The sequence below is a fragment of the Oncorhynchus keta genome, chromosome 35 (assembly GCF_023373465.1).
Source record: "Oncorhynchus keta strain PuntledgeMale-10-30-2019 chromosome 35, Oket_V2, whole genome shotgun sequence".
In the NCBI taxonomy this organism is placed as follows: Eukaryota; Metazoa; Chordata; class Actinopteri; order Salmoniformes; family Salmonidae; genus Oncorhynchus; species Oncorhynchus keta.
This window is the reverse complement of record NC_068455.1, coordinates 30,565,036-30,588,044: the sequence shown is the minus strand read 5'-3', so window position 1 is coordinate 30,588,044 and position 23,009 is coordinate 30,565,036. Positions and strand designations below refer to the sequence as shown.

Sequence of the window (23,009 nt, the reverse complement as noted above, 5' to 3'; positions counted from 1 at the left end):
GCTGTGGTCTGTTAGCGAGTGCCTTAAATAGGCTTCTGTGTACTCTAAGTTACATTTATATTAAGCATTAAAAAGGGGCAATCTGCAGTTCAAACAACAACAAATCGGTCAAACCGCCCCTGATTTGGTAAATAGCTGCGGGAATGCTGGAAAAATGTAACCACTCTCAAATTCATAGACAAAGTTATGGATGCAAGGAAATCAAATGAGATCAAAATGACAGTTAACCATATTGAGGCAATACAGTGTTTGTTTACAATTACTTTATTTAGAAACAAAGGAGTAGAGCAAGTTTATATTTTGGGTTCTGATGGGGTAAGAACACTTTACTACGCTCATGAGGGATTTCTAAGTTATATTCTTCAAGAATCTATGCAAATTAATCATGAATTTAAATGTCGAGAAATGGATGTAGCAATCGCAGATTGCCTCTTCAAGAGTTATATAAACATTAGAAAGCCAGATAGTCATAGTGTGGTATGGAGTGAGTCATGATGAAAGTGGATTAGTATTCCTATGACACATGTATTAAATGGTAGTGTAATCTACTCAAGGAGCAAAAGCTTTCCAGGGTTGACAGCTGCTGTTGCCACAATAAACACAGTGTAATAACCACTATAACCCAGCTGCTCATGTTCACAATACATTACTCTAGGTAAAGAGCCAGTGCTCAGACAGACCTGAGCTCATACTGTACTGAACATATGAATGTGATACAACTGAAAATAGAAAACATTTGTCTTTATTTATTAATTAATACATGAAACAAGTAAAGGTTATACTATTATACAGAGAGGCATATAGGCTCCGTCTGACTGCAGTTCAACTCAGTCCACAGAGAGCTACCCCCACATTTGTAGGATTGCAGAACATCGACTACTATATCGTATGTGTAACAGCCCCTTAAGAGCACTCATTACTGCAGTGACCCTCTGAAACACTGCAGCCTCCTGAGCTCAATGTCACCAAGCGCAGCCAGCCATGAATGGGGAGTCTGCTCCCAAGTGGACAAAAAAGCAGACACAAAGCAGTATCTGTTCTATGGTTGTTATTCTCAGCCATGTAGCCTCTCTCAGTGAAAGAGAGAAAGAGAGAGACCTCTCACTGTTTCGCAAAATGAAAGAATTCTGTAAGATGTAAGTGCAGAATTGTGTAGTAATGTTGAATCTGCCCATGACAGGTGAGAGGTAGGTAGTACTGTGCTAATAACATGGTGGTCTTATGCTTACGTATGATAGTAGTGCTCAAGGCTTTGAGAGCAAAGCCACTCCTGGAAGGCAAAGTCTCGCAGCAGCTGGATGTGAGCCTCTGCGATGTCCCTCCAGCGCCGCTTCTCTCTCACCACGTCCTCCAGACGAGTCAGAACACTCAGGCTCAGCTCCTCCAGAGTCTCCACATCTACACACACAGACAGACAAAGACAAATCAGCCAGAGCAGACATGCCAGTATGAGGATCTATTCTAGTCTATAGCCTTATCACAAAGACATACACCTCAACATTACCAGAATGAGGGGAACGCAAGAATGTACTCTTACCTGCAAACAAGGCCCTAAATCACTGAAACAACAACCCCAGGCACTACAAAGAGTTACACTAATGGCTGAAAATAAGCTGTCGAGAAGGAATTTCACCCATTGGCCTAACCTTCATTAAAACGCCCTTTGAACTGTGATAGGCTTTTGTGCAAACTCCAATGGATGAGATAATTCAAAGATAATAAATTCCTCTTGTTGTAAAAGAACTGGGATGCTGTGCATTAACTACAGAGCAAATCAATTAAGATTTACTGTGTTTGGTTGCAATTACATTAGCCTCCTTCCCATCAGCAATAGTTCAGATATGCCAAACTGCCACTGAAGATGTTCCATGTCTTTCACAAACACTGGATCATCGCAAAGAGTGGCATATATTTTCTCAACTGACCTTCAAGTAAGTGTTTGTATTCGGAGAGACTGTGGCCTTGAATCCATTCTTCAATCTGACTTTCTTTGCCTTTCTTCCAGCACACTTCCCAGAAGAAAATCCACGAGACTGAGCAGAAGAGGAAGGTCAGCAAAAAGCAGCGGTCCATCAGACCATCTTCAGCCTGGACTCAGACTCCTCTGCTCCTCACAAAGGCTGGGCCAGGTCCAAAATATTGCACGATAAAGTCTCAAATGATCTTAAATTCTCCAGCTTCTTCACTTGGAAAGACCTTGAGCAACAACAAAACATGACAGGTATAAGTACGGCAGTTCAAAAATAATTAACCTAAACAATGACTGAGACAATGAAAAACGTGTGACCATGCTCATTTAGCTACTCAGACACTCACTAATCAGTACCAGCATAGCCAAGAAGACATGTATGAATATTAATGTGTCACACTGGAGGAGTGTTGGGTGATGGGATACGACATGTAATCCAGATGACTTAAATATGCATGAACTGGCAAGGGTCCTAAAAGGTCTCATTACTTGAATCTCATAATCTGAACTAAAGACCACCAAAGACCATAAATGCATTGTGGCAATACCCATAGACAGACTATCTACAAAAACAACATCCCCACAAGATACCCATTTGTTATCAGCGCCGCTTTGGAAGCCTTCATCAAGGTTGAAATGATACGGCATTGATATACATATGACCCCTATGAATGACAACTAGGTGTATCAATAAGGAGGTTTTTTGACAGCATATCACAGAGTGCTGTTTGCTAAAGATCTGACGAGAAATGACACATCTGGAATGGTGAAAGGTTTAGCAATACTGCATAGCTTCAGTAATCAATATGCCTTGATACTGGCTCTTGGGGTTAACTTGTCCTGCTAACGTTACCTGGCTGGTTGACAAAGTAAGGAGATCAATTAACGGAACAAGCAGTTAGTTATGTCGTTATCTCGCTACTCCATGCATGTGTAGAATGGAGAACCGTAGCTAAATAACGACCATCATTAGAAACGTGATTAACATGTCTTAGGCTATGCAAAACTAACAAAACTGGCAGGGATGAATATATAGCTAGCTACAACATGATATTAGTTAACGTTAGTTAGATACACAAAAAACATGTCGCATCATCAATTCCTTCAAAAACAAGTGCATGACAAGTGACATGATAGCTAGCTAACCTTAGTTGCTGATAGCTAGACTGTGCTAACTAGCGACGTTAACCGTCAATGTCAACGCAAAATAGAAATGTGGTATTCCAAAGCCAAATTCAGTGTTTCAAAACAAATGTGATAATCCACCCCTCACGCATAGCTGCGCCAACTATTAATTGAAATACATTACATAGCTAATACAACGTTAATTTCAACAATAACACTTATCATACCTTACTTGTATTTATCACATTTAGCTAGCCAGCAGCAATCGGAAGTCAAAATGTGCAAAGGCAAACGTCTATTGTTGATGACGTACAAACACAGTTACACGAGGGCTATACTACTAGCGAGTTGCAAGAAGTCCGCTGTTGGATAACAAATCATGGTAACGTCGTCTTTTAACTTATCATATTATAATGACACGATACAATGTATATAGTGGTTGTTGATTTAGCTGTTTTAATGATTGAACATGTGTTTCAGTAGTTGTTGATGGGAGGAGTTCGTATGCTTTGTGTTGCTCTGCTACTACTAACTAACGAACGTTAACTTGCTAACCATGAGCTAACGTAACGTGCATTTATCGATTAACCGTAGCTAGCTAGTAGTTTTTGTTCTTCTTTTTTTGTTCTGACTGTATTATTCCAATATGTGTAATTCAGGGGAAACGGAAGACTAAAAAGTTTGCTTCAATGAAGAGAATGATAAGTTTGAAAGATCAGAGAATGTGAGTTGCTAGCTAGCAAGCTAAGTTACTACCGCCGGTAAACACGAATATGAATGTATATTGTACTTTCTGCACAGGATCATCACACACACACACACCATTTAGCTAACGTTAGTTGACTAACAAACCATGCCAACTTTGTATATACCAATTGTCAAGTTAACAAATTGGCATGGATTGTCAGAAATAACTAGCTTGCCAGTTTGCTTACTAATTGTTCACATATTCCTTTATTTACTTTGAATAAGACATAGCTAACTTATCTATCCAGTTTGAATTTCTATGGTAATGACTGTGTTTCTTTAGAAAAGAGAAAGACCGTACCAAAGTACAGGCGAAAAAAAAGAAAGACCCTTCAGAAATAAAGGAAAAAGAAGTGTAAGTACATCTGAGTAAAGAAATATAAATGTACCAATAGTTCTTAACTGATATTCAATATATTGTGAACACATGATTGATTATACGTTGATACCTTCTTACTGTGTGTTCACACATTCCTTTCCTACCTGCAGGCCAAAATATCCATCATGTCTGTTCTTCCAGTACAACACTCAGCTTGGTCCCCCTTATCACATCCTCGTCGACACCAATTTCATCAACTTCTCCATCAAGGCTAAACTCGACATAGTTCAGTCAATGATGGACTGCCTGTACGCCAAATGTGAGTATCTGGAAAAGTTTATTCCACTGAAACTCAATTAATGTAACCCTATTAGGCAATAACTGTATATTTTAAATTATCATCAAGGTATCCCATGCATCACAGACTGTGTAATGGCTGAGATAGAGAAACTGGGGATGAAGTATCGAGTTGCTCTAAGGTAACTAGCCTGTTGTGAAGACCAACACCCAGGTACATCTGGACATAAACACATGGTCAGAGCACAGGAGGTTGGTGGCACCTTAATTGGGGAGGATGTGCACGTGGTAATGGCTGGAGCGGAATAGGTGGAACAGTATCAACAACATTAAACACATGGTTTCCATATGTTTGCTGCCATTCCATTTGCTCTGTTCCAGCCATTATTATGAGCCGTCCTCCCCTCAGCATCCTCCACTGGTTTAAGAGGGTTATTATCGATGTTCCATAGGGGAAGTATTTGACAGATAAATATTTGTCTGTTTCTGTAGGATAGCCAAGGATCCTCGGTTCGAACGACTGCCATGCACCCACAAAGGAACTTACGCTGATGACTGTTTAGTTCAAAGGGTAACACAGGTAATGTAGTTTAATGTACTAAATTGACAATATTGATCAAAAATATAAACACAACGTGTAAAGTCCCATGTTTCATAAGCTGAAATAAAAGTTCCATATTGAGAACTTATTTATCTCAAATTGTGTGCACAAATTTGTTTACATCCTTGTTAGTGAGCCTTTGTTTTTCCCTTTTCCTTTTTTATTTTTTTTTATTTTTTAACCTTTATTTAACCAGGCAAGTCAGTTAAGAACATATTCTTATTTTCAATGACGGCCTGGGAACAGTGGGTTAACTGCCTGTTCAGGGGCAGCTCGGGGGTTTGAACTCACAACCTTCCGGTTACTAGTCCAACGCTCTAACCACTAGGCTACCCTGCCGCCCCACCTCACAGGTGTGGCTTATTAAAAAGATGATTAAACAGCATGATCATTACACAGATCCACCTTGTGCTGGGGACAATAAAAGGCCACTTTAATATGTGCAGTTTTGTCACACAACACAATGCCACAGATGTATCATGTTTAGAGGGAGAATACAATTGGCGTGCTGACTGCATGAATGTCCACAGGGTTTGCACAAGGTACTTAAAGTACTTGAATTTGCCACACAAATTCAAGTACTGCAATACCTTAAATATGACATTTTTGAAGTTGGTCCTTGAATTAAAATGAGAGGAGAACAGAAAAGGATCAAATATGAAAAATATTAGAAAAATGTATTTGTCCTTCTAATTAATTCCCAGGCAGACTACTGGGTTTTGTTTGTTGTTTCGCTCTCTGGTTTCCAGGCAAGCTCACTAATTTCACCCACACTGCCACTCAGCTAGGCAGGTACAGAACTGACTGAATAGGCACCTCCAAAGGTACATCGCTAGCTAAAATGACGGGCAAATGTAGATTCAATCCTGCATGGCAAAATATTTATGTTTTGCCAGACCTAACCAGGGAGCAATGATTCATATATGCTCGTTATGTTCCCCTGGTCCCCCGGATTTACCTTGTTGGCAGCGCATTCATTCACCACTCTGCCCAACATTAAGCAGTTGACCTCAGCAGGAGCAGTTGACTGAAATTAAACTAGCTGTAATCAAAAGATGGGCTGCTATAAGTTCTTATAACAAAGATTAGTAGAGATTAGTGAGACAGACAGTTGTGAGTCAGGCTGAAATGAAAGAGGCAAAGGAGATACAGAAGCAGGCATTGAAGCAAGGAGGGAGAGCGTTTATTAGTACAGTGGTAACCAAACTTGGTGTCTGAAACCCATGTGGGATCCCCTAAAATGTAAATATAGTCCCCTGAGATAAGATTAAAAAGATTATCAAACACATTAATAACTTGTTTCTCTTCAAATGGGTATAGAATACAAAAATGTAGAGTCAACTAAGAGGCTTTTACACTTTCAGTATTCACTTTCATGGCATGTGTTGGGACAGACTGGGACCTCACATTTAGGGAAATATAAAGACAAGTTTAATATTATTGCCATGTAAAATAAAATATAAATGCAACAATTTCAAAGATTTTACTGAGTTACAGTTTATATAATTCAACATCATCAGTACCGACTTACCAGTTGTGTATGTAGTGACAAGTTTAAGGTTGTGATGTATAGTAAGTTATGGAGATATTCTGCCATCCGGTGGTGACTAGAAACAATTGCATAATATGAACTATTACAAATTGATTTTATTTTTATTTCGCCTGTATTTTACCAGGTAGGCCAGTTGAGAACAAGTTCTCATTTACAACTACCTTGGCGACCTGGCCAAGATAAAGCAAAGCAGCATGACAAAAACAAGAGTTACACATGGGATAAACAAACGTACAGTCAATAACACAATACAAATGTACAGTGTGTGCAAATTTAGTAAAATTAGGAAGGTAAGGCAATAAATAGGCCATAGTGGTGAAATAATTACAATTTAGCATTAACATGAGTGATCTATGTGCTGATACTGGGGTGCAAAAGAGCAACAACAACAAAAATAACAATATGGGGATGAGGTAGTTGGGTGGGCTATTTACAGATGGGCTGTGTACAGGTGCAGTGATCTGTAAACTGCTCTGACAGCTGATGCTTAAAGTTATTGAGGGACATATGTCTCCAGCTTCTGTGATTTTTGCAATTCATTCTGGTCATTGGCGGCAGTGAACTGGAAGGAACGGCGGCCAAAGGGGGTGTTGGCTTTGGGGATGACCAGTGACATATACCTGCTGGTGGGTGTGCTACAGGTGGGTGTTGCTATGGTGACCTGAGATAAGATAAGCTGAGATAAGGCAGTGCTTTACCTAGCAAAGACTTATAGATGACCTGGAGCCAGTGGGTTTGGCGACAAATATGTAGCGAGGGTCAGCAAACGAGAGTATACAGGTCGCAGTGGTGGGTAGTATATTGGGCTTTGGTGACAAAACAGATGGCACTGTGATAGACTAAATCCAATTTGTTGAGTAGAGTGTTAGAGGCTATTTTGTAATTGGCATCGCCAACGATCGATAGGATAGTCCGTTTTACGAGGGTATGTTTGTGTAACAGTATAACTTTAGACCGTTCCCTCGCCCATACCCGGGCTCGAACCAGGGACCCTCTGCACACATCAACAACAGTCACCCACGAAGCATCGTTACCCATCGCTCCACAAAAGCCGCGGCCCTTGCAGAGCAAGGGGAACCACTACTTCAAGGTCTCAGAGCAAGTGACGTCACCGATTTAAACGCTATTTAGCGCGCACCACTGCTAACTAAGCTAGCCGTTTCACATCCGTTACATTTGGCAGCATGAGTGAAGGATACTTTGTTGCGAAATAGCCCATTTAATTTTGGATTGGAGATGCTTAATGTGAGTCTGGAACGAGAGTTGACAGTCTAACCAGACACCTAGGTATTTTGTAGTTCTCCACATTTTCTACGTCAGAACCATCCAGAGTAGTGATGCTAGTCGCGCGGGTGGGTGCGGTCAGCGATCGGTTGAAGATGCATGCATTTAGTTTTATTAGCATTAAAGAGCAATTGGAGGCCACGGAAGGAGTGATGTATGGCTATAAAGCTTGTTTGGAGGTTTGTTAACTCAGTGTCCAAGAAAGGTCAGATATATACAGAATGGTGTCGTCTGCGTAGACGTGGATCAGAGAATCACCCACAGAAGGAGCGACATCATTGAAAAGAGTCGGCCCGAGAATTTAACCCTGTGAAACCCCTGCCAGAGGTCCGGACAACAGGCCCTCCAATTTGACACACTGAACTCTTAACTGAGAAGTAGTTGGTGAACCAGGCGAGGCAGTCATTTGAGAAACCAAGGCTATTGAGTCTGCCGATAAGAATGCGGTAATTGCCAGAGTCATAAGCCTTGGCCAGGTCGATGAATACGGCTGCACAGTACTGTCTTTTATCGATGGCGGTTATGATAACATTTAGAACCTTGAGCGTGGCTGAGATGCACCCATGACCAGCTCGGAAACCAGATTGCATAGTGGAGAAGGTACGGTGGGATTAGAAATGGTCAGTGATCTGTTTGTTAACTTGGTGTTCGAAGACTTGATAAAGGCAGGGCAGGATGGATATAGGACTGTAACAGTTTGGGTCTAGAGTGTCTCCCCCTTTGAAGAGGGGGACGGTCCTTGAAAATAAATATTAGTGCTTGAAAAAGTACTTAAGTCCTTGAATTTGACTTGCCACTGTCTCTTCGAATCCTGTGTCCACCAGAGCTGTTACCAGATAATATAATGTTCATTTCTCTACCATAAACTGCCTCCAATGTCAGTTTAGATAATTTGGCAGTACGTCCAACCGGCCACACAACCACAGACCACGCATAACCACGCCAGCCCAGGACCTCCATATCCAGCTTCTTCACCTGCAGGATCGTCAGTGACCAGCTATCCGAACAGCTGATGAAACTGGGTTTGCACAACCAAAGAATTTCTGCACTAACTGTCAGAGAACATCTCATGGAAGCTCATCTGCTTGCTCGTCATTCTCACCAGTGTCTTGACCTGACTGCAGTTCGGCGTTGTAACCCACCTCAGTGGTTAAATTCTCACTTTCGATGGCTACTGGCATGCTGGAGAAGTGTGCCCTCACGGCTTAATCCCGGTTTCAACTGTACTGGGCAGATGGCAGACAGCGTGTATGGTGTCATGTGGGTGAGTGGTTTGCTGATGTCAATGTTGTGAACAGAGTGCCCCATAAAATTGCATTTTATCAATGGCAATTCTAATGCACAGAGATACTGTGACGAGATCCTGAGACCCATTGTCGTACCACTCATCCGCTGCCATCACCACATGTTTCAGCATGATGTCCTGCATACTCACCAGACATGTCACCCATTGAGCATGTTTGGGATGCTTGGATCGACGTGTACAACAGCGTGTTCCAGTTCCCGCCAATATCCAGCAACTTCGCACAGCCATTGAAGAGGAGTGGGACAACACCCCACAGGCCACAATCAACAGCCTGATTTCCATGAGGCAAATTGTGGTTATACCAGATACTGTCTGTATGTTTTTTTTCTCCGCGCCCCTACCTTTTTAAAGGTATCTGTGACCAACAGATGCATATCTGTATTCCCTGTCATGTGAATTCCATAGATTAGGGCCTTGTTTATTTCAATGGGCTGATTTCCTTATATGAACTGTAACTCAGTAAAATCTGTGAATTTGGTCCATTTTACGTTTTATATTTTTGTTCTGTGTATATTAGGTGAACCCTGTAGTTATTAGAACACTGGTTTTCTACCAGAGAAGAGCATCAATGAAATTCTGTGTCTTTCACAGCACAAGTGCTACATCCTGGCAACTGTGGACAGAGACCTGAAGAGAAGAATCAGAAAGATCCCAGGAGTACCCATCATGTACATCTCCAACCATAGGTCAGAGTTAACATAAATTACTACTGTTCAATGATTCATTGAACACTAGTAATGGATCATTAGGAACACCTTTCTAATATTGAGCACCGATACCCCCCACCTTTTGCCCTCAGCACAGCCTCAATTTGTTGGCGCATGGACTCCACAAGGTGTCGAAAGCGTTCCACAGGGATGCTGGCCCATGTTGACTCCAACGCATCCCACAGTTGTCAAGTTGGCCTTTGGGTGGTGGACCATTCTTGATACACACAGGAAACTGTTGTGAAAAACCCAGCAGCGTTGCAGTTTTTGACACAAACCAGTGCGTCTGGCATCTAATACCATACCCCGTTCCAAGGCACTTAAATATCTTGTCTTGCCCGTTCACCCTCTGAATGACACACATACACAATCCATATCTAAAGGCTTAAAAATCCTTCTTTAACCTGTCTCCTCCCCTTCACACTGATGTTATCGAGAGACCAATAAGGGATCATAGCGTTCACCTGGATTCACCTGGTTAGTCTGTCATGGAAAGAGCAGGTGTTCTTAATGTTTTGTACACTCAGTGTATGGCAGTAAAATGTATAGCAAGGTAAAATAACTTATACCATGATCTTTAAACCATGTCTAACAATATTTATTCACAGGTTCAACATTGAAAGAATGCCTGATGACTATGGTGCTCCAAGATTTTAACATTCAATGGATGGACATAGGATTTAAATTCCAGTTGGACTGTGGCTTCTGTCGAGGAGGATTTGATTTGTTTACCTGCTTATTGTATATTATCAAAGGACTTGAGTTTATGCTGGGTTTTTTTTGTGAAAAAAGGAATGACAGAATATTTTTTGCAAGTTTATTCTGGCTGTGTTTTTCTTACCAATCCAAACCTAATTTTTGTCCCATAAAAGTGCAATAAATTAATGGAAGAAGTAAAATGTCTCCAGTTGTTCTATTATAGTACTCCTAGAGCTTTGATAACTTGGAGAATGCATTTATTATACAGTAAACCCTTGAGCTTTGCTGCATGTAAAGTATCCAAGAATGATGCCAATACAATATATTTGCTGTTAAATGTTAATATAATAGCTGCCACTGTGCTGGCATTATATCAAGTACCTGCAAGCCATTGCAGTTCACAGTATATTTATCAATAGACTAATGCATTTTCCGCTCATCATTTGTCTGTAATAGAGGAGTAATTTTGTTTGGCTGACGCCACCCACAGTAGACGAAATGTGCATGTCGTGGAAGATGTAATCCGTCAAATAGAGCATGCGCAGCTGCTGGGTTCTGGGAGTGTCTGAGCGGCGCAATATTGTAGCAGGCATGAGATCAGCACTCGCTACTGTGAAGCCATGGGCGTTCAAACTGGACAATGACTTGGACTGACAAGAAGAATATGATGTCAAATGGACTAGACTGAAATGCGCCACCGGCTAAGCAGAGTGTCGAAGAAATGTCCAATCGAATCTTTCCCGGCGTTTTGGATATAGACGGAATCCCCGCTCTGGGATAACGGTGCCGGGTATTAGTGATTTGTAATAAGGTAGTTTGTTGTGGCCTACCCTGTTGGAAGACTGCTATTTTTTCCCCGTTATGTTGTAGGCATTGTGTGTATTCATTATTTCCAAGGTGCTGAATTTATCATCAATGTTGCAGGCCTAGTATAGTGTGTTTAATGTTGGCTGCCAATTCACGCCTTTTCTAGTTTAGATAATTTTTGTGTAGTTTCATGTTTTTCAGTGATATACTTGACTTGCTTTGCATCTTATAGATCATTGTGATTTTTATAAAGTGCCAATAACCATGTTTTTCAGATAGTGATTATGACTATTGAGGTAGCAAAAATTCCCTTTAATCTCTGATTTTGGAAGCGTTTGTTAATGTTTTTGAAATTGAACTCATCTGACAATTTAAGTGGACAATTGTAACAACATATGGAACATATTTTCAAGTCAGTGTGCCATTTTGTTCATGAGAGGCACAGTATTTGAATAGCTAATAGCCTGCAGTTTTGCAAAGTCCTACATATCCAGTGGGTCATGAATTGCTCATGTTTCTCACCTGCTGTGGGAGTGTTACTTGCTGAGAAACTGCAATCAGATTGACAGTTATAGGGCGAGGCTGTAAGCCATTTGTGCCAGCCAGGTTCCAGGACTGGGGTCCGTTGTGTGGCGGGATGCTGAGGACCACAGTGGGGTGTGTGGGGGTGGAGGAGAGAGATGAGGAGCAGGAGGATGAAGGGGAAGAGGACTTGCGGGATGGAGGGGTGCCCTTCTTTGTGAACAGGGGAGGCCTACCGGTGGATGAGGAGACTTGGGAGCAGATGTGGAGGCATGTGGCCCGGATTCACCCTAATGGTGAGGCCATAGGGAAACGCATCCGGGGAGCCAGTGATCTGCCCAAGGTAGGATGAAGGTGAAGTCCTGACCTAGCTAGACACCCTGCCTGACTGTTGAGAACTCTACAGGCTGCACTCGTACGCAGACTTTGTCAATAGCCCCCAGAAATATAGGCCTAGACACTGTTTCAGTAATATGCACACCAGTCACATTTATTTAAAGTAAACCATCATTCAAGATTGAGATAAACATACAGTAAACGGTTCAGGAGGATATATTTTCCAATAGCTTAGTAAATTATGCTACATGAACTTCATCAAATTCACACTTACTGACAATAGAGTGAATAGCTGATTATGCAGAATGATGGTAATGGAGTGATTCAGTTACGGCCCGTCTAATTGTACAACGGTCATTTAAACGCTACATATTTCTGTCATGCAACATACAGGCATGCAGAATCCAGTTGAGCTGTCCATGCCTTCTCCTCACCTGGATATAATACATTCAGTAAATCAACCATAAATGCTAAGTTAATTGACTATATAGTACATTTGGAAAGTATTCAGACACCTTCCCTTTTTCCACATTTTGTTACGTTTCAGCATTATTTTAAAATGGATTAAATAAAAACATTTCCTCATCAAGCGACACACAATATCCCATAATGACAAAGCAAAAACAGGTTTTTAGACATTTTAGCAAATATATTAAAAATAAAACTGAAATACCTTATTTACATAAGTATTCAGACCCTTTGCTATGAGACACAAAATTGAGCTCAGGTGCATCCTGTTTCCATTGATCATCCTTGAGATGTTTCTACAACTTGATTGGAGTCCACCTGTGGTAAATTCAATTGATTGGACATGATTTGTAACTGTAACGTAACAAAATGTGGAAAAAGTCATGGGGTCTGAATACTTTCCGAAGGCACTGTATACTTGTAGACATCCACGGACTATTGTCAATGATGGGTTGTTTGTTTTCATTAAGTATACTAAGTGTGTCTCCGACTGCACATTCCAGTTAGGAATTTCATTATACAAAATTACATTATTTTCGGACTAAAACCAAGTGGATAAAGCTGTCAAATATATACATGACAGACCACGCAGATAAAAATGTCACTAGATTGTCACAGCAACCTTTCAGTTAAACCTCATCACACTTAACCGTTAGGCTACCTGCCACCCATAGACTCACCATAGGGAACAATTAAGATAATGATCATGGGTTAAAAGTTAAAAAAAACATGGTTGTTAGGTTAAACAAGTGGACATTCTCCAACTCTGTAAATATAGGGATTGTGTGATATTAATGCCTCTGGTTGTGCTCTGCCTCTCCCCCATAGATTCCAACACTGAGTGTGCCTACATACCAGCCGACCACCAGTATCCCACAGCGCCTAGAAGCCATACAGAAATATATCAGGGATTTGCAGTATCCTTTGCCTGGAATGGTAGAACTGCTTGTCACTATTGCCAAGCTCTGAACCAATGATAGCCCAGGTAGTCTAGATAAAGCTATGACTATTCATTGGAACTCAAGGTGCAGTTGTTTGTCATGGTCAGTTTTGATGATTTACAGGCTGGGCTGAACAGTTTAGGACATATCCAGATATGTCAACAAAATATACATTAGGTTGAGCAAACAAACTCTATTCCATGCATGATGCAAGCACACTATGCTCTGGGTTTGAATTCAAGATGGGTTTTCTGAAATATGTGTTAGCCATGCACTGTATTATGTATTGCTTTAAGCTTCATACATAATTCATAGATATAGGCACAAGCTGATTCCATGCTATTGGAAACTGGCTCACACACAGTAGATGTACTGAATAAGTATTATGGTGGTGACTGACCAGTAAAATAGTTCATATATACTTTATACTTGTTTGACTCTGTCTTTTTAGGACAATATGTATGTCCTAAACATGTCACAACATCTCAGAATGTAGGCCATGTTTAGGCTATATTCTATTTTAAGCATAAACATTAGCACCTCTCAGCTCAAGAAGCTCATCCATAATTCACAAACGAGGAAGTATGAATATCAGAAATCACTTAACATGGTTTTATTCTCCATGAGAATATGTTTAGTTGTGTTTGAACAGTTCCATGTTGTTTCACTCCCTCTGCATTCTTTGTACTTAACAATATCCTACAGGTACAATCACACAGGAACACAGTTTTTTGAAATCAAGAAGAGCAGGCCTCTTACTGCGTAAGCACAGTTTCTTCTATCCAATTAATGTTTCCTAACGTTTCGTTTTAGCTTAGCTGTTTGATGATCCTAAGTGTTTGTAAATGTCAGACAGTGTAAATGACATGACTGTTGTCTGCCAGAGAGAATCTCAGGGTTTGACGAAATAGCTTTTCCTGGAGCTGCAGAGAGGCCACAGAGGCAGCAAACAGAAGAAGCAGCTGAGGATGTTTACCAATTGCTTCCTAGTTGCGCTGATCATGACAGAAGCTGAAGGAACTGGATATCTGGATCAGCTGTATGGCTGTTGCACCCCAGGACTGAGGGAACAGGAACTGTTATTATAGTCTAATAGGATCTGTTTCCCAGGCAGGAGCTTCTAGTACATTTTGCATTTTGCTCATCCACTCAGTTTGTGACCAGACAATTTTATTTCAATGTTCCTCAAAGTGCCCGTTTTCTAAGCTTTGAGATCTTTTTAGTAATCAATAGTTTTGCCTAAAGGAGGTAATCATTTTCTCTTTGCATGCATGCACATGTCCTGCAATGTGTGCAAATGTCCTTCGGGCCATTTAGAATCCATGTTTGGAATTATTACCTTAGTGTAGACTATTTTGTTGCTTTTCCTTCAGGTGTATTCTAACCCTCACATTCTGTGTAGGTTGATGGACATCGCCAAGGAGATGATCCGGGAGTCACTACCAATCAAGTGTCTGGAGGCAGTGATCCTTGGAATGTATCCTTTCCTTTAATTAGCTTAGGTATTCCATGGGTCACTCTGACAGCATGTGGAAATTGTAATTAGTTTCTTATGCCCGTGTTTTTACCTGCACGTCATTTTTTGGTCAAATTTTGGAGACTTAGGAATGGGGTGAGGATAAATGATGACCTGGAAATGTTGTTTTCCAACTGAGTGTTTATGGGAAACTAAAAATAACCCAGAGTGATGCCCCAAACAGTGTGGTAACAGGGATTTAGATAAGACAAAGCTTTATGGGCACAACCAGGGCATCCAAGTATTATGTGATTAGAACAGACTCGTGTGCTTACAGTCTGAGACTACTGTATGTGACTAATGTATTCTTGTTTAAAAACCAGATCATTGGGGCTTGAAAACTGTTGTTGTCTATGTTACCCTGTAAAGGAGCAGTCCAGTGTGAGCATACAACCAGGTAAGTTATAATCGGGGTTTCCATTTCCTTGACCTTGCCTGTCCCAGTTACCTCAGCAACAGCATGCCAGGTGTGGAGCGCTTCCCCCTCAGCTTTAAGACGCAGTTCTCAGGGAACCACTTTTGCCACATCGTGCTGGGGATGCACAGCGGTGGCCGCTTCGGAGCACTGGGCATCAGCCGGCGGGAGGACCTCATGTTCAAACCCCTGGAGTTCCGCACGCTGGCTGACCTGGTGCAGGAGTTTGAGGGGGCCTACAGGGGCTACTGGCACACCTTGAGGAAGGTGAAGATTGGTCAGTATGTGTCCCATGACCCCCACAGTGTGGAACAGATAGACTGGAAACACTCCATAATAGACGTGGACAAACTGACCAAGGAGGAGCTGCGGAGAGAGCTGGAGAGACACACCCGGGACATGAGGCTGAAGGTACGGGACCAGGGATACAGAGATCATCTGTTAAAGAGTGTTGGGTTGTGATGGGATGTACAGCACTAAAGCAGGACATGTTCACACATCCAGGAAGGATCCTGGGGACTGAGATGGAAAATGTCCATGAACCAAACCAGTCAGCTTCCTTATTAGAGAATTCTAGTGATTGCATTAGCTCCAACCAGTGGTGGGAAAAGTACCTAATTGTCATACTTGAGTAAAAGTAAAGATACCGTGATAGAAAATGACTCAAGTAAAAGTCACCCAGTAAAATACTACTAGAGTAAGTCTAAAACTATTTGGTTTTAAATATACTTAAGTATCAAAAATCAATGAAACAGCTAAAATATACTTAAATATAAAATAAATAATAAATCATTTCAAATATCTTATATTATGCAAACAAGAAGGCACCATTTTCTTGTTTTTAAAATTACGGATAGCCAGGGGCACGCTCCAACACTCAGACATAATTTACAAACAAAGCATGAGTTTAGTCCAACAGATCAGAGGCAGTAGGGATGACCAGGGATGTTTTCTTGATAAGTGTGTGAATTAGACAAATTTCCTGTCCTGCTAAATTAATACAAATGTAACGAGTACTTTTGGGTGTCAGGGAAAACGTATGGAGTAAAAAGTACATCATTTTCTTTAGGAATGCAGGGTAGCCTAGTGGTTAGAGCGTTGGACTAGTAACTGGAAGGTTGAAAGTTCAAACCCCCGAGCTGACAAGGTACAAATCTGTCGTTCTGTCCCTGAACAGGCAGGCCGTCATTGAAAATAAGAATTTGTTCTTAACTGACTTGCCTAGTTAAATAAAGGTAAAATAAAAATATATATTTAAAAAATGTAGTGAAGTAAAAGTTGTCAAATAAATACAAATAGTAAAGTCCAGATATATAGTGTAAATAAAATAAAAAACTACTTAAGTAGTACTTCAAAGTATTTTAATTAAGTAAATTACACCACTGGATCCAAGTGGAAAACGTATGGAGTAGTGGGACTGAATTAGTCTGCAGTCTATCACTGTACCAGCACTGAATTTAGATTAGTGTAAAATTAAATGGGATGCATGTGAGCTACATTAGATCTGAATCTATGTGAGAGGGAAGCACAAGGGGATCGTTGAATGTGAATCCATCCTGAGCAGATGGAAAGCCCTTAATCACAGAGTTGCTGACCTCCTTTTGACCCGTCATGCATGATGATATGGAGTTGACCTGCCAATTCAGGAGCTATCATCCTCAAATGATGACCTCTCATGGGCTATCATCCCAAACAGTAATGAAAGGAGCCTTAACGCAGGGCCCTGTGAATAATAATAACTCATGTGATGACATTTCTCTGCTCCATTGTGAGTCACGCATGGCTGCCACAATCAATCAATGGCTGATCCTTTATAACGAGGGCTCTCACCCAATGGCCGCACTCACAATCACATTAAAGATGGGGGCGATTTTACCGTCATCCCCGTCAAAACGGTGCCTCCTTTAGCACATTAGGGCCTCTCATTGAGGTGCTCGCTCACCTTAGCACTACTCTAGGTAATTGAAAGCTGATGATCGGTGTGTGTGTGTATCTATCTATAAGTATGTGTCCTTCCTCCTCCCTACTCTGCATAAATGGTGTGCTGAATTTTAAAATAAATGTTTAGTAATTGGAGAATTGCACTTCTCCTTAGTCTACACGGTGGATATGACCAGAACTCAACTTGTAAGCATTTGTACCTCTATCTTTGTGTTGCCCCTTGTTGTTACTGTGAGGTAAACAGAACTGTGTGATTGTCTTTCAGATTGGAAAGGCTGCGCCCCCTTCACCCACCAAAGACAGGAAGAGTTGCATGGGCTCGCCCCTCCGTAACCCAGGCAGCCCCATGCGCAGGAACAGCCGCATCGAGAGACGGTAATACTGATTGTGCAATGTAGTCAGATATCAGGAGCTGCTTAGTCTCACTATAGTCTCTCTGACAGCACAGTAAATACTCGTTAAGTCAATAAACAAGATGCTAGCTGTAGTGGAGATGGCCCTGCACTAATCTGAACAAGCACTAGAGGCTATAAATCCTATGATGGTGTAGTTCAAGAGGAATCTCTGAACAGTAATCTCTCAGTTTTAATCTGTGTCATGAGAAATCATATATATCTTTTTTGGGGGTTTACAGTCCATCTGGAGAGAAGAAAGTTCTTGATCCGAAGCCGCCACCAGACATGAATGGATATCAGATTCGAGTGTGAGGAGAATTTCACTTCATAAAATCATCCTGCAAAACAAGATCTTAGAATGGTGGGGTTCTGTCTGACAAAAGGTTTGTTCTGGGGAATGGGGCTTTTGTGTTCAGTTTTCCAAATAGGTTTGTACCGTGTAAGCAATTTATTTTGGGTATTTTGCATTCAACAAACATGAGGTATACTGTACAGAGCATGGCCATGTCAATAACTGATTATTGACTAAATGTACAGTACTAGTCAAAAGTTTGGACACCTACTCATTCTAGGGGTTTTCTTTATTTTTATTATTTTCTACATTGTAGAATAATAGTGAAGACATCAAAACTATGAAATAACACACATGGAATAATGTAGTAACCCAAAAATATATTTTATATTCTTTAAAGTAGCCACCCTTTGCCTTGATGACAGCTTTGCACACTCTAGGCATTCTCTCAACCAGCTTCATGAGGAATGCTCTTCCAACAGTCTTGAAGGAGTTCCATCAGTTCCACCAAAACCATCTCAACTGGGTTGAGGTTGGGTGATTGTGGAGGACAGGTTATCTGATGCAGCACTCCATCACTCTCCTTGGTCATTGTCTTGTTGAACAACAAATGATAGTGCCACTCAGTGGAAACCAGATGGGATGGCGTATCGCTGCAGAATGCTGTGGTAGCCATGCTAGTTAAGCATGCCTTGAATTCTAAATAAATCACTGACAGTGTCTCTAGCAAAGCACCATCACACCTCCTCCATGCTTCACGGTGGGAACCACACATGCGGAGATCATCCGTTCACCTACTCTGCATCTCACAACAACACGGTGGTTGGAACCAAAAATCTCAGATTTGGAATCATTCGACCAAAGGACAGATTTCCACCGGTCAAATGTCCATTGCTCGTGTTTCTTGGCCCAAGCAAGTCTCTTCTTCTTATTCATGTCCTTTAGTAGTGGTTTCTTTGCGACAATTCGACCATGAAGGCCTGATTTACGCAGTCTCCTCTGAACAGTTTAAGTTGACATGTCTGTTACTTAAACTCTGGGAAGCAATTATTTTGGCTGAAATCTGAGGTGCAGTTAATTCTAATGAACTTGTCTTCTGCAGCAGAGGTGACTCTGGTTCTTCCTTTCCTGTGGCGGTCCTCATGCGAGCCAGTTTCATCATAGCGGTTGATGGTTTTTGACATTTTCCGTATTGACTGACCTTCATGTCTTAAAGTAATGATAGACTGTCATTTCTCTTTGCTTATTTGAGCTGTTCTTGCCATAATATGGACTTGGTATTTTACCAAATAGGGCTATCTTCTGTATATCACCCATACCTTGTCACAACACAACTGATTGGCTCAACTCATTAAGAAGGAAAGGATTTCCACAACTTAACTTTTAACAAGGCACACCTGTTAATTGAAATGCATTCCAGGTGACTTCCTGATGAAGCTGGTTGAGAGAATGCCAAGAGTGTGCAAAGCTGCCATCAAGGCAAAGGGTGGCTACTTTGAAGAATCTCAAACATATAATACATTTTGATTTGATAAACACTTTTTTTGGTTACTACATGATTCCATGTGTGTTATTTCATAGTTTCATAGTATTATTTAACAATGTAGAAAATAGCAAAAATAAAGAAATTAGTAGGTGCGCCCAAACTTTTGACTGGCACTGTATGTTCAAAGCCTATAATTCTAAGGTCTCGCAATGCTCAACTTTGAGGATATGGAACACTCGTTTTACACCAGGGGATATCAAACCCTTGTGTAGGATCAATTCCACAGGCCTACTTATTATTATTATTATTTTGTTCTCAGTGGGATCTCAACTTACGTTTGAGAGGTAGAATACACATGGTGCAATTTCAAGATGTGGTTGTGCATCAGCAGTTTTTCTCTTGCGTCAGTCACTGGAAGTCACTAAATGAACCCATGTCAGCTAAATATTTTTAGATTGGTCAATTAGTCTAGCGGGCAGCTATCTAAACTTCTAGTAATCCTGATCGAATTACCAACTGGGGGCCCCCCATTGATTTAGTTAGTCACTCTGACATATTAAAAACTGCTAACATTTCTCTCCACCCGATGGCAAAATGTGTAGAATTGCAGGACATTAGCTGTAAACTGCACACAAAAAATCCCCCTGACAAAATTTGTAGAATTGTATGAAATTAGTTATAAAATTATTTCCAAAAACGTGGCATGGGCCATTCAGCAGCTCTGTGTTTCTAGGTTGCTACCAGGCTTTTTTATAAAGCCGGAAGCTTGGTAGTGACACCGTTCTTTTATAGTTCATTCTACAATAAGATTGGTTCAGGCAGCATTTAAGGAATTCCCAAAGGCTAAACAGGTATGGCTCATGTTTTTAAAGATGGGTTAATATGCAATGTTACATTTAGCTTAAGCTGTGTAAGGTGTAAAAATGAGTAATTAGACATATCACAGAAGAGATCCATGTTGTCAGTTATTAAGAATTGCAATCTGTCTCCATGTTGTACTTTTAAGTGTGTAAATATTTATTTTAGCTCTGCTGGATAGTAACCGCTTTTGTAGTGTAGTTTGCAATCCACTTACCTTGTGCCTTTTAATGAACATGTTAATAGACAGTGATAAAGAAAACAAGTGTTACTGGATGAATATCTTCCATTTCACTAGCAAAACATACTGTACCATCTGCTCTATCCCAAATAGCCAGCAAACTGAGTGATCTACACCTTACTCTCGTATTTGTATGTTCTGCTATTGATTACACATGATTGAATATGGGGTAATTCAGCGTGCAGTAGTCTATATAAACCTTCCAAAGCATGAGAAGTGTGGATTCCTTTTAGGATAGTAAGAGAAAGTGGTCACTGTGGTCGACACAAGTTTAGAATTTTGTGGTCACTCATGAGACAACCTCACATGCACAAAATGTTTTTGTCCAATTGTGAACGATTACATTGCAGGTGATTTTATTTTTTTTTGCTGTCATTATTCTTGATGAAATAGGCATTTTGAAGGCAGCAGTTGCTTTTTTTATATTCACATGGACTGATATATTTAGTTTTTGTTCAGTATAAATAACCTTGTTCTTATTTTAACACACAGCCTTAGTGTGGTTGTCTAGCTACTCTAAATATTAAACAGTTGTACTCAAGGTGCAAAGAGATTTGTTTACAGTATTCTCATCTGCATTTTTATATGGCCATTAGGCCAGAGTTTCTGTAATTTTATACTAGCCTCAATTTTTATTATTACCAAGCATTTGAGAAATTGAAGTCCGCACCACGTTTCTAAATATTGCCACAGAGCAAATTGGTTGGTTGGGATTCCTTTAGTCCACTTTAATTTCAATACCATAAACACAGGTTGTTGTCTTGTGCCAAAAGATTGTAATTGTCCTTTTATCATATTGTAAGGCTTTCTATTGATTTTAAAGTCAACTCCTCTCACTTTCCTCCCAGTGTGTCTGTTGTTGCTAGGATTTATCTAACTCATTGACATGGGTCAGATGGCTGAAAGTTTATTAGCAAGCTTCAGCTATATTTAGAGATCGACAAAATACAACAGTGGACAAAATGTAGTTAAAAATCAATGACCGATACGGTATAAATAAACTGGGTGCTAAGGACATGGAGGACAAACTGATAGCCTACATGCCAACCAAGAGTCCAAACTGGGCAGTGTAGCCTGGACTAAAGAGAGTGACTAACATTTCCTTCTTTAATTGTCTTCAAAGAAAGCTTAATACAAATCCCATACTGAGGATATGTGTACTGGGGGACCATACAGTAAGACAATGAACAACATTTGGTTGCAGCTATACTCATTTGTATTTTCTGTATATTCTGTTGCCCGCTGATACACTGTGAGACTTTCGACCGAGCCCATTTTGGGCTCCAAGACATGAAATCAGAGGTTTTGATATTTCCTCCTTTCATTGCAATGTGGTCTGTTTTTGTTCCTTAGTGCAAAGATGTGGTGATGACACTGTGTTAATACATGTCATCTGAAATATTGTAACCGTAAATCACCCGTATGGCTTTGTGACACTTGAAACTGAAATAAACAAGGAACTGGTATTTGACCAGATTTGTTGAAAACAAATGGTGTAACATTTGAGTGATTAACATACCTCTTTTCCCATTCATCACATGCTTTTGGAGAGATCCCAGTGCTAGCAACCAGATGCCAGTGCTAGCAACCAGCATGGGTTGTACAAGTCAATTGTACTGTGCTGGCTGTGTCTACAGTGTACTGACGCCCAAGGATTCTGCTGCACAAATCAATTAAGTCTAATGGAAGCCTGGCTGAATGGATAGTCTACCTGACAGCACTGCAATCGGCTAACAAGGCTTAACTAACTAAACCCTGCTAACCTGACATATTTCATCATACGAGTACAGAGGACTGCCATGGTTGTTGCTCTCCTGAACAAACAGCCTCTGTTACTGTTTCATGTTCAGACCAGGGAGATTTTGATAGCTCTTATATACAGTAGCACAAGAGTAGCTGGGGACTGTTCTCTTATGAAATGGCTCCTGTTAGTATATGCTATAGCTGAATGTACATCATGTAGGTATGGTATGTGAAATGCAAGTGTTTAAAGGAATCACAGCTGCAGTTGAAATAGGTTTGTTAAGTTGGGGGTAGGGTTGGTAATGTTCAGCGGCAAGAATGATTTCAAATGTATGAAGGCACAGAGGGAGACAACAGAAGCCCAGAGGTAACAAACACTAGGTACTACCTCCCCCACCACTGTTTATGAAATAATGACAGAAGGAATAGTGGCCTACTTTGA

General features: G+C 40.7%; 3 protein-coding genes across 4 annotated transcripts in view; 2 read left to right on the top strand and 1 right to left on the bottom strand.

The window, feature by feature from the left end:
• LOC118368317 (apoptosis-resistant E3 ubiquitin protein ligase 1) overlaps nt 1-3,456 on the bottom strand; it is a 34,050-nt gene extending 30,594 nt beyond the window's left edge. Inside the window, exons 1-3 of one of the 2 annotated variants that reach the window (XM_035752330.1) lie at nt 3,322-3,456; nt 1,926-2,196; nt 1,230-1,398 (exon numbers count right to left, since the gene is read on the bottom strand). In XM_035752330.1, the coding sequence (XP_035608223.1) occupies nt 1,230-1,398; nt 1,926-2,073 (317 nt within the window). In that variant the 5' untranslated portion in view covers nt 2,074-2,196; nt 3,322-3,456. The remainder of the gene's footprint in view (nt 1-1,229; nt 1,399-1,925; nt 2,197-3,321) is intronic. The other variant, XM_052496860.1, reaches the window with a different exon arrangement.
• LOC118368318 (rRNA-processing protein FCF1 homolog) lies at nt 3,341-10,806 on the top strand. Its single transcript, XM_035752331.1, has 8 exons — nt 3,341-3,476; nt 3,754-3,818; nt 4,125-4,196; nt 4,331-4,479; nt 4,567-4,639; nt 4,950-5,037; nt 9,792-9,886; nt 10,516-10,806. Exons 1-8 carry the CDS (start codon nt 3,474-3,476, stop codon nt 10,562-10,564), a joined length of 594 nt encoding a protein of 197 aa, XP_035608224.1. The 5' UTR covers nt 3,341-3,473; the 3' UTR covers nt 10,565-10,806.
• Nucleotides 10,807-11,175: 369 nt separating this feature from the next.
• Nucleotides 11,176-22,826, top strand: vash1 (vasohibin 1). Its single transcript, XM_035753702.2, has 7 exons — nt 11,176-12,278; nt 13,568-13,656; nt 14,386-14,442; nt 15,083-15,157; nt 15,641-16,022; nt 17,818-17,927; nt 18,187-22,826. The coding sequence occupies exons 1-7, from the start codon at nt 12,051-12,053 to the stop codon at nt 18,257-18,259; spliced, it is 1,014 nt and encodes a 337-aa protein (XP_035609595.1). The 5' UTR covers nt 11,176-12,050; the 3' UTR covers nt 18,260-22,826.
• Nucleotides 22,827-23,009: the final 183 nt, after the last annotated feature.